General features: G+C 32.1%; 2 protein-coding genes across 2 annotated transcripts; both read right to left on the minus strand.

The window, feature by feature from the left end:
• Positions 1 to 4609: 4609 nt before the first annotated feature.
• Positions 4610 to 7658, minus strand: LOC120258977 (V-type proton ATPase 16 kDa proteolipid subunit-like). Its single transcript, XM_039266483.1, has 3 exons — positions 7483 to 7658; positions 7106 to 7391; positions 4610 to 4955 (listed from the first exon to the last, which is right to left on the minus strand). The coding sequence occupies exons 1-3, from the start codon at positions 7556 to 7558 to the stop codon at positions 4823 to 4825; spliced, it is 495 nt and encodes a 164-aa protein (XP_039122417.1). The 5' UTR covers positions 7559 to 7658; the 3' UTR covers positions 4610 to 4822.
• A 181-nt stretch (positions 7659 to 7839) lies between these two features.
• On the minus strand, positions 7840 to 9780 carry LOC120258976 (BTB/POZ domain-containing protein At1g21780-like). Its single transcript, XM_039266482.1, has 4 exons — positions 9564 to 9780; positions 9328 to 9473; positions 8736 to 8851; positions 7840 to 8560 (listed from the first exon to the last, which is right to left on the minus strand). Exons 1-4 carry the CDS (start codon positions 9725 to 9727, stop codon positions 7955 to 7957), a joined length of 1032 nt encoding a protein of 343 aa, XP_039122416.1. The 5' UTR covers positions 9728 to 9780; the 3' UTR covers positions 7840 to 7954.
• Between the last annotated feature and the right edge of the window lie 1664 nt (positions 9781 to 11444).

Genomic DNA, 11444 nt, shown 5'->3' on the forward strand with positions numbered 1-11444 from the left:
TTATAAGGGACGTTACATAATCCGGCCAACAGTGTATAGATCTTTCGTATTTTAATTGACCTCTTTTTAATCCCTCTAGTGATTGATCTTGTTTAGTATCTATATACCTGAGTAATTTTGCGGAAATGATCGATCCTACATATGTCATTACATATCTTTTTTCTATTTTTATGAAGTTTATGTAGAGATAATTAATCTAGAGTTTCTGGTTTTTCTATTTTTTTGTTTTTTTCTTTTAACAATTAATTATATTTTTTTAAATAAAATTGTGATTTATTTATTTTTATATTTAAAAAAATTATATCAACCTTTTTCCCATTGCTTAGGAATTAGGAAAAAAACTTTTTAGAACATGAGAATATTTATATTTTGTAATATTTTTATTTATTTTTACTGTTATGATCTTTTATCATTGTGGTTTATTAAATTTATTATATCTAAAAAAATTGAGTTAAAACATTAAAACTAATTAAATGAAGAAATAATAATTCAGTGGATTTTATTCCATGGTAACTACCATGAAATCGTGACTCATTTTTAATGATGGGTTTATAAATTTTAATGTTTATTTATTATATAATATTAAGAGAGATTGGTAATTATTTCAAAATATTTTTCAAAAAAAATTATTTCAAAATATTATTGTTATTTATTTTAGAAGTTATTAAATTGAGGTAATCAAATATGTAAAGATAAGCCATATGTGTAGGTGGGATCATCTCTTAAATAATTAAGGAGTTCTGAGGACAATAACTTTAGCCTCTAGATTCTATCTAATGATGATAATTGAATAAAAGAAAATAGAGGAAGAAGAGTATACATTAATATAACAAGATTTCTCTTTTCGGAAAATCAATAGATGTGATGTTTGCTTTTTCCGACGATATACTTTATATCTTTTTATATTGTTTTAATATATTTAATTGCTTATTGGTTTACCAATTTTATTTTATTTTTTTTGAAAAAAAAATCCAAACTTGAATAAAAGGAGTTTTGAAAATTTTATGACAAAAACGAAACATAAGCATTTTGATATTTCATCCCTTACTCCTTTACTGAAAAATTACGATCATTCATTTGTTTATTCAATCGATATTTGTAATTTTTTTCAATAGAAAAACTATAATTGAAAAAAATGCCACTAGCCCTATAGTTATGATTTTTTTGGACTCTCGCATCGGTGACTCGAGTAATCTCCAATGAGATACACATCTACACCAACACATAAAAAAATCAGAGAAGTGCTTGTTGAATTTTTTTGGGGAGGTCACTATCATTTTTCCCCTCTTGGTGGTGAGTCTTCTAATTTTAATGAATTTATTATATTTAGAGCCATTTTTTTCGGTTTTTTTCATGTTGTTCCATTTTTAGTGGACTTTCTGATATGTCATTGGACTTTTGTTTTACTTCTTTTCTTTGAATGAAGTGATTAATTCACTTTTTCAAACAAACAAAAAAAAGATTTTGAAACATAAAAATTTAAACTTTCAATGCCATAAAATAACATAATGCCATAAAATAACACACTAGTCTTAATCACATGTAATTTTTGCTTGTGTTTTTATCATACTTTAAAATCAAATAGTATGCGACTTATTTGAGTTACAACATCAACACCCTTATTATATGCATTTATATATTGGTAAAGACAAAAAAAACAATGAGTTTTGAAAATAAATAAAATTTTGTTTAGCATAAACTAGACAATAATAAAATTATTATTATTATTATTATTATTATTATTATTATTGTTATTATTATTATTATTTATTTAAAAAAAAAGAAAAGAATAGAGGAGACATGGAGGTGAGGCTCCAAGAACTGAAACATCATTCTTGTCTCCCAAAAACCTAAGATTGTTTAGGTATCAAGGATCTATACACGTGTGGATGCCAAGAAAATAAAAAAATAAAAATAAAAAGGGAGAAAAAAATCATGTTTTCAAGTTAGTCCATACCATGAACAAGGAAAAGTAACAAGCAAAGGTGCATGCTCCTTCTCTGCTCTCTTATCATGCATTTCAATCATAGAGTTCAATCAAAGAAGCAAAGAAAAAGAGAAAATGAAAAATGACAAATGACAAATGAAAAAATAGAAAACAATGAACTACCCTTATTATTATTATTATTATTATTATTATTATTATTATTATTATTATTATTAACTCTTTGGCTTATTGATTTTCTACGAGATGAAATATCGGGAGCTCTATAAGAGGTAGATCTTTCCCAGTAAAGAGGTAGACGTCTCTTAGTCACTTAAGCAACTTAAACCTTTATCACTTGGACTAACCTTTGTTGGTTATTATTATTATTGATTTTCTACGAGATGAAATACCGGGAGCTCTATAAGAGGTAGATCTTTCCCAGTAAAGAGATAAACGCCTCCCTAGCAGGGGGCGGAACCAAGAGGGACTAGCAGGGGTGAAGCCCCTGGTGCACGGAGAAAATACTTTTTGAACAATATAAGATTTGGTGGTTTTTCGATTTTTTTCTATACTTAATTTTCATATAAAAATACAATATTTTGACACATGAAAGTGGGGAGTGTGGGTGTCTTGCGTGGTTAGTGGGTTTATTCATAAGGTTTGGGGTTTAATTTAAAAATGTGCATTTTTTTCACATTTTATTTTTTTAATTTAAAAATTACTATTATTTCAAAATTTTAATAAAATAAATCTTATATACAAATTTTGCATTTTTTCACATTTTATTTTTTAATTTAAAAATTACTATTATTTTAAAATTTTAATAAGATAAATCTTATTTACAAATTTTAATAATTTAAAAAAAGTTTGAATTGATCATGAGGCCTAACATATATATCATGTATGTTATAACGCACTATATATGATAGAAATGAAACAACAAAGTTTTTTTATAAACAATAGTTTGGTTGTTTTAGTAGTGAGGGATGATCAATTTTATCATATTTTTAAAAAATACAAACTTGAGATGTATTCTATTAGTTAAATTATTGAAAATCTCATATATTTTCTATCGGTAATAACAAAATTTTAAATACTTTATATTTTTTTTAATATGTGTATTCAAATTTTGGTTATATTAGCACATTATTCTTCATTTAAAATAATTATTTTGTTAGATTATTTTTTTACTTTTTTTTTTGTTTTGCCTATAAGCTTCAGCCCCCTCTACCATCAAGTCCTGGTTCCATCCCTGTCTCCTAGTCACTTGCTTAAGCAACGTAAACCTTTATCACTTGGACTAACCTTTGTTGGTTATTATTATTATTATTATTATTATTATTATTATTATTATTGATTTTCTACGAGATGAAATACCGGAAGCTTTATAAGAGGTATATCTTTGTAAAGAGGTAGACGTCTTCTAGTCACTTGCTTAAGCAACTTAAACCTTTATCACTTGGACTAATCTTTGTTGGTTATTATTATCATCATTATTGATTTTCTAAGAGATGAAATACCGAGAGCTCTATAAGAGGTAGATCTTTCCCAGTAAAGAGGTAGATGTCTCTCAGTCACTTGCTTAAGCAACTTAAACCTTTATCACTTCTAACCTCTGTTAGTTATTATTATTATTATTATTATTATTATTATTATCCATTAAAAAAAAGTCCAATGGAGTGCATGTGGTCAAGCAAAGCTTTGGTGGAAGTCCATTTCATGAAAATGGTTGCATGTTATCACTTGCCTTTGTTTGGTTCTCTCTAAACCCATTCATACTTTGTTTTCAAGCCAACATTCAATCCATGTGAGATGGCATGGCCTTCTCTTTGGGTCCCCCCTTTAAAAAATCTCTCTTTTTAGTACCATACCTTTTTGTTAGTCCTTTGATCAAGAGTGTTAGATTATGAGTCAAAAGAGAGAATGTGGCAGCCTACCAACCAGACACCAAGAAATAAAATAATACATACATATATTTATATATATATATATATATCACAATTTTAAAAATAAAAAAAAAAAAACTAACTTTTAAAATCACAATTAGTCCCTAATTTAGCCACCAACCAAAAAAAAAAAAGATGTTTGTTTTTGGTCTTTAGTCCCTCCATCACTGTAATTGAGGCATTGCAACAGACATTGATGTAAACAGTGGAAGCACAACACCTTTCAAGTGTTTCATTGAACAGACTCTGTCACAGTGATAAATGAAGGTACTAATAAAAATCAATGACATTTTATTTTTCATGAAGTTGTCATTCTTGAAAGGTAGAAGAGGGTTGATAAGAAAACAGCACATTAAGAAGGGGGTGTCCAAGAGGAAGGAGCTTTTTAGCTGGCAATGGCACCACCATTCACACCACCATTCATGGATGTTTATCTTGAGGCTGTCCCCTAATGCCAAATGTGATCAAATAATACATACCAAGCAGGCAATGGCAACTCATTATTCACCACCATCACAACACAAACACATCACAACACAACATTCACCTTTGTGGTCCATGCTTTGGACTCCTGTCTCCCTTTCAAAGTTTACAACCCCTTAACAAAGATGTGGTTATCTAGTTCACATCTTCCTCGCTGTCGAAATAACGGCATTTAATGAAGTTTGAAATTGACTAATAATAATCTCCAACAATTTTTATTTTTTTGATTGTAAAACAAAACAAATACAAGGAATAGAAGACAATGGCTAATTTGCTTATGGAAAATACAAGTGCCATACAAAGTCACTCCCCAAAAAGGAGAGTATATGAGCAAATCTCAAGTAAATATTCAAGACTTAACATGTTTGTCTATCTTGTAATATGTAATAAATCACAGCAAAATTATGAATATGATGAACAGAAAGTTGGTACAAGTTCATGTTTGCCATCGGATGACTTGTTTCGCTTAGTCCGCCCGAGATTGCCCAGCCCGAGATGAAAGAATAATGTCTACGATGAGGCCGTACAGAGCAAGAGCTTCTGCAAAAATGAGGATGAGAATCATGCCAACAAATAGCTTTGGCTGCTGTGCATTGGCCCTGAAATAGATATCAATTCATTACCGGTTTCAATCAGAGACAATCGATGCAAATTATTTTAAAAACAGTCTTTAAAGAAGCAAACAGTGAAAGAGATGATTCATGGATTTTTCCACTTGCTATATATGCATGGACAATTCAAAAGTAGGTGACCAATTTGTTCGTAAACTATTGCTGATACAATATGAGATCAAACATAATTTTATGTAAAAAGCATTGGACAAAGATGATTTAGACAAGACAGCAGCATTGCAAACATTAGCACTGACCAGGACATAGAAGTAGTTTTTTCCCCTTATTTTTATGTTTCAACAGATTTACAAAAAAATGAGGTGGTACCTTCATGGGATATAATCACCACATAACATTCGTAAGAGTATATACTGTTTAACAAATATAATAGTATATAGTAGACTAGAAAGAGTAGTAATATGTGCCTAGGCTACAAATCACTGGTTTAAATTTCTAAAACCACAGCCTGTATATGAGATGAGGTATTCAAGGGTGTGGAGTCAATTCTGTTAAATGTGTGATAACATGTCCCTAGGCATCTAAGTCTGGAAATTTGTGAGAGCAAATAGAAATATAGAGAAGAAATATTGATTAAATGTGAGTGCCAAAGAATCAATTCATGGGGATACAGGCTAGCACTGAATTAATTCATAACACCAGTATCACACACTTAACGCTACATATACATCCTATTAAGTTTGATAAGGGTGAAACATTATCTTTTTTCAAGTTGTTAGTGATCCTTGATGAAAAATGTCAATTAAAGGGAGAGTGTGCATACAAAATTGGCACTAGGAATGAAGTCCAGATGCCTTATAAAAGAAAAAATATTGGTTCCTTGTTGATTATATATGCACACACTTTTGATGAGATATATCTTTCTCAATCAAGTCAATCAAAAAAAGATAATCTTGAATTGATGAGATATGTCTTTCTCAATCAAACCAATCAAACAAAGTTGATCTTGTCCTCAATAATAGTTAAACAACACATGGAATGTCAGTTTTTTTAACACAAAAAATCAAAACAACATGGATGCACAAAATTTCTTTGCTTCTTGCTTCGCCTTGAATGCATTGAAGATTGATGCTGTCAAAATGGAATAAATCTTCCACATAACCATTAAATAAAATTAAGAAAGGGTAATACATCTAGTTGAAATCTACTCAACCTTGATGATAAACTCAATTATGAGCCAATGATGAAAGATGAACTTATGGATGACTATTGATTCCCATCTCAAAGATAGGAGAAGGTGGCTTCATAACATTTGCAATCTTGAAATTATAGTTTTTTTTTTTTTAATAAGAACCATGTTGTTGGAAATTTCAAAACAAAATTAAAAAATGTGTTTAAGAAAATCAAATCAGAGTCCATCTAACAAACAGGTTACTGAACAACCTCAAGGATCATCCATACAGAAGTCTTCTATTATAGCATTATCATGAATTCATACAAATTTAACAATAGATATAGTTGACTATTTGGAAATTCTTATCTAAACAACATCTTGAGAGGCACTTAAACTACCACTTTGGCATATTGAAAAGCAATATGAATGTTATTCTTAGCATTTCTTTGTTATAAACATTCTCTAACAACCCAATTCAAATCTATCGAGCACATCATCCCAGTGCACCAAAGTATACCACTAAATGAACCTTATCAACACAAGCAATGCGGCTACAATTAGATATTACCATCCATCAACAATCATGAATCAGCAACTGCTACAAATGTTCCAGGCAAGATGACAAATGGGACGGGTTCAAATACTTATCTTGATAAAAGGCAATCAGTACTCATAATGGTTTAATAAATTAGGTAAAACAAATAATTCCATCTAATAATGACAAATTCTAAACTTTCATGAACAAATCCATAGAACAAACAGCAAGAACAAATAAAGTTTCAAAATTGATCTATTCTACAAAAACTTCTTATGAACATCTATATGAATGATCAAAAGAATCAATTTTCAAATCAAATACGAATGAATACCTAAACAAACCTAATCAAATGCAAAATAGTCACACCATCGTATCATATCTACTAACTAAATCTTACAAACAGATAGAAAACAATTAAAACAAAAGCAAAGAGAAATAGAGAAATGAATCACATCCAAAGAAAATTACCGAACGCCAGCATCACCAACAATGCCGATGGCCATGCCTGCCGAGAGTCCAGCAAGACCGCAAGCAAGCCCAGACGAGAGATGCGCATATCCATCAAACAGGTAGTATGATTTTGCCTTTGGATTGATTCCAGTACTGATGATAACAGCGATGATAAGCCCGTAGATCCCAAGCACTCCCGCCATGACAACAGGCACAATCGACTTCATGACGAGCTCCGGCCTCATCACCCCCATTGATGCCACGCCCACTCCACTCTTCGCCGTTCCATACGCCGCTCCCATGCCTTCAAAATCCACAAAAAAAATGCAATAAAAATACAATTTTTCCCCACAAAAACCAAACGATGAACGCGAGATTAGAGAATCATATCATACAGGAGAAGACAAGCGCAGCGGCAGCGCCAAGGAAACCGAAGAAGGGAGCAGTCTCATCTCCGCTAAAGCTCGACATCGCTGCAAACCCTAACCCTAGATCTTGGAACCCTAACCCTAATTACGAGAAAAAGAGAACGAGAATCGAGTGAAAGAAAGCAAGAATGATAACCACGAATGAGAACGGGCACCGTTTTGAACAAATTTACCGGCATTGCCATCTATTTAAGCTTTTTAAAAAGTAATTTTTAATGTTTCTATTTCCTCTAAATTAAAAATAATAATAATAAAAAAAAGGGTAGAAATATAAGATATGATTTATATATATTAAAAATAGAAAAACTTTAGGGAGACAAACACAATAAAAATATCAACAAAGCTTCACAAGGAAATCATTACATTTCATACACAATTTCAACAGACAACTGAAATATCCAAATGTTTGAGAAGGCACAAGAGATGAGATCAAACATTTTCAGACTGGCTTCCAAACAGTAAGCACTTCTTGGAACATCTCAATCATAAGATCTCTGTCAGCGTGCCGAAAAAAGCTGTTGATCTCATCCCTAACATCCTGAATTTTCCCAAAATCGAATAAGTATGTTAAGCATCCTTTCTTCAGCTTGCTAAGTTGATAAAGCCAAGCTTCGTGGAGCCTCTCGAGGACATTGCTCGAGTTAATGTCCTCGAGGAGGCTTTCCTCGCAGCATTCCTTCAGGTCGGCAATATCGTACTTGTTTGCAGCTCCGAGCAGGGATAGACGATGCTTCCAGAAGTCTTCTTGCTTTATCGTCCCATAGATGTAACTGAGAAGACATGAGCATGCTTCCATGGACATGTCGTCTATGTTGATCATGGAGGACTCTTTCTCCTTGAGATTGTGGAGAAACATGCTCACGAACACGGGGGAGCTTGCGGCCAGGACTGCTTTGTGAGCTTTGAGCACTCCGTCGGCTGTGTTGATTGTCACATCGGTGTGGATGCTCTCTTCAAGCATGCGAGAAAGACATCGGAGAGTGGTTCGCCTTGTGATTGTTTGCATTATACCTTCATTAGGCCATATTGAGCAAGCTTCGGCCCCCTATGTTTTAATTAAAATTCTCAATTATTTCAGATCAAACAATAAGGTGTTCGGCAATGAGATAAACCATAAAAGACACAATTGTTTTGATGATAATCTAAAGAACGAACAAATCGATAGCAATTGGTTCAAAGAAAAAATAATTAAAGTCGAGCAAAGGATATGATGCCCTTACATTCAAAGTAGAAATTTTCAGGTCAATGAACTCTACATCAATAACAAAACGGCCGTGGAACGTAGAATCAATAGGCCATACAAAGTCTTCGCTGGTCCGGAGAAGTCTCTCATGAACTGAATTAAACAAACAATCATCAAGATAAATTCTAAAACAAACAAGGAACTGATCCACCATTTTAATGAATTTTAGCACTCCATCACAAACACTTGTAATATTATGATAAGATACATCACAACACAATGGCTTTAAAATACCGAAAAATTCCGAAAGGCTTCAGAGATTCTACCAATGTTTGCTCATCAATCCATTTATGTCCAATGGATACCATAATTTCAAAGCCTTATATACATCATATCATACCAATACTTTGTTCAAACAAACAATAATAAACTAACAAATAGATACTAAAACCCAATTCAGTGATTCACTCGAAATCTTCAACACAATAAAAATCAAAATCCAGAGTTTTTCAACAATGGATTAGCAAAATAACAAGCACAAACCAAACAATTCATATAAAATCCAAAGATCACAAATTTGGCTTCAAATCAACAAAAAAAAGAAGACAAAAATGAGCTGAAAACATTACCAGGAGAGATATAAGGCCGACGTCCAGGGCCGGAATTCGATACCCTAAGAATAAACTTCGCGAACGGTGGCTGATCCTTCGAGACCCGACAAGGCTCAGGAAAGAGCCGGATATACATATACCGATTCTTCTCCACTGATAAAAACCTACCAAAATTCCCATCTTTTCCATCAAATCCCTAAAATTCACTACAAAAATTTTTTTTTTTAAGATGAAAAAGAATCAAAGTAGAGCACCAATTCCAGATGCCAAGCTTGAATGGATCGGAACGGCGGTAGGAGCAAGCTCCGAAGCCTTCGATGCGCCACTGCGCCAACCTAGCGATCGTCTCCACCTTCGAGTCCCCACCAACACAAACTCCTCCTCCTCCGCCGCAGCCACCTCCGCCGCCGCCGCTCATCGCTCTTTCTCCGTCGCCCTCTCTCTCTCTCTCTGAAAGGTGAGAGCTTTTGGTGTGGTACACTCCCAAGACCCAAGCTGGAACCCCAGTCCATTTGTAAAAATACAAATACACGAGAAGGGCCCCATTTAAAAAGACAAGACAGGGTCAAAGGGATGGTTAAAAATAAAAAATTTCAAAAATAATAATTATTTTTATAATATCAAGATAATGTTTATTTATTTATTTTAATTTTATCCTTATTTTATTTAAAATTTATAGTAATATTCATAGTTTCTAAAAAAAAAATATTAGAACAAATTATGATTAAAAAAAAATAAGGGTGGTAACGGGGTAGATTAGGGACGGAAATCCCCGTCTTTAACTTCAACAGGGGAGTAATCCTCCCATCTCTGTCCTTGTAGAGATCCCCTTTGCTAATACACCTATTAATATTGATTTTTTTTAGTTATTTAATACTAATACACCTAATGGAAACATAAAAACTATTCAACATAAATCTCAACAAACTAATATATATAAATTTTAAAAAAAAATTAATGTTTATCAACATAGAGTAAATTATAAAATATAGAATTTATATAAATACAAATATAATCTAATGCATAGGGCTCAACTTAAGTTAACAATCGGATAAGTTCACAGTGCAGATTCATAGTAGAGAGGGTAGTGAAAGAGAATTGGGATAGTTGTTAGGAACTTAAGATTTTAGATTTGAAAATATAACATGCATATTTATATATATGAGTGTGCAAGGAGCATTGCATACACAGTATAGAACAAATTCTCATTTAGTTACATTGTAGCGCCTTTAAAAAAAATTACAAGAACCCAAACAACACCCAACTACCTATTTTAAAAGCCAATACAACCCTTTTTTCACTGTTAAGAGTATTGTTTATATATATATATATTTCTCTCAATCTTGCTCTATAATAAATTTTTTACCCCTAGTTAAATTTTTTGCTACTCTTTTTATAATACCCTGAACCTGTGGATAACTGTTGGAAAATATATTCAAGGTATTACTACAGTGGTAGTAAAATTTTTTACAAAGTAATCTTGTTGAGAAACACCAAGTGAAAAAAATAAGGACCTAAATGTGAAATTTTATAAAAGATTTTGGGTTAAAGAGTAATAGAAAAAAGGATGGACATGAAATGTTTCTGAAAACCAAGGACTGAAAGGTAAGGCGGAAGGGATCTTTTTGAAATATTGTGTTATAATCCAGGGACCATTGGATAATTTTAAAGGACCGTTTGAGAATACTATTTCATAATTTAGGGACCATTGGTGAGTTTTTAGGGACTTCTTTATAAAAAATTATATTTTTAGGGACTAAAAGTAAATTTCGGCTGAAAACTTAAGTTGGAGAAAAATCTAGATTTTGATGTTTTGTTCATCTTCTTCTCCCTTCATTCCCTACAGTAACCCGTGAGAGAAAAAAAATATATAAAAAAATGAGAAGAAAAAATGGTAGATTTGAGGTGGAGGATTAGAGATCACCGGAGGGAGCTCGCCGGAGAGATGGTTTTACTTGGTAAGAGTTTTCCTTGGTGTATTTTTGATGAATTTGTGTATGTATGCATATATATATATATATATATGTGTGTGTGTGTGTGTGTGTATTTGATGGATTTGATGAAGATGATGATGGATTTGAGTAGGAAAAACATGTTTAATGGTTATAGATGATTGTTGCTTCAAGTTGTTTTAG

The sequence above is a fragment of the Dioscorea cayenensis genome, chromosome 4 (assembly GCF_009730915.1).
Source record: "Dioscorea cayenensis subsp. rotundata cultivar TDr96_F1 chromosome 4, TDr96_F1_v2_PseudoChromosome.rev07_lg8_w22 25.fasta, whole genome shotgun sequence".
NCBI classification, from domain to species: Eukaryota; Viridiplantae; Streptophyta; class Magnoliopsida; order Dioscoreales; family Dioscoreaceae; genus Dioscorea; species Dioscorea cayenensis.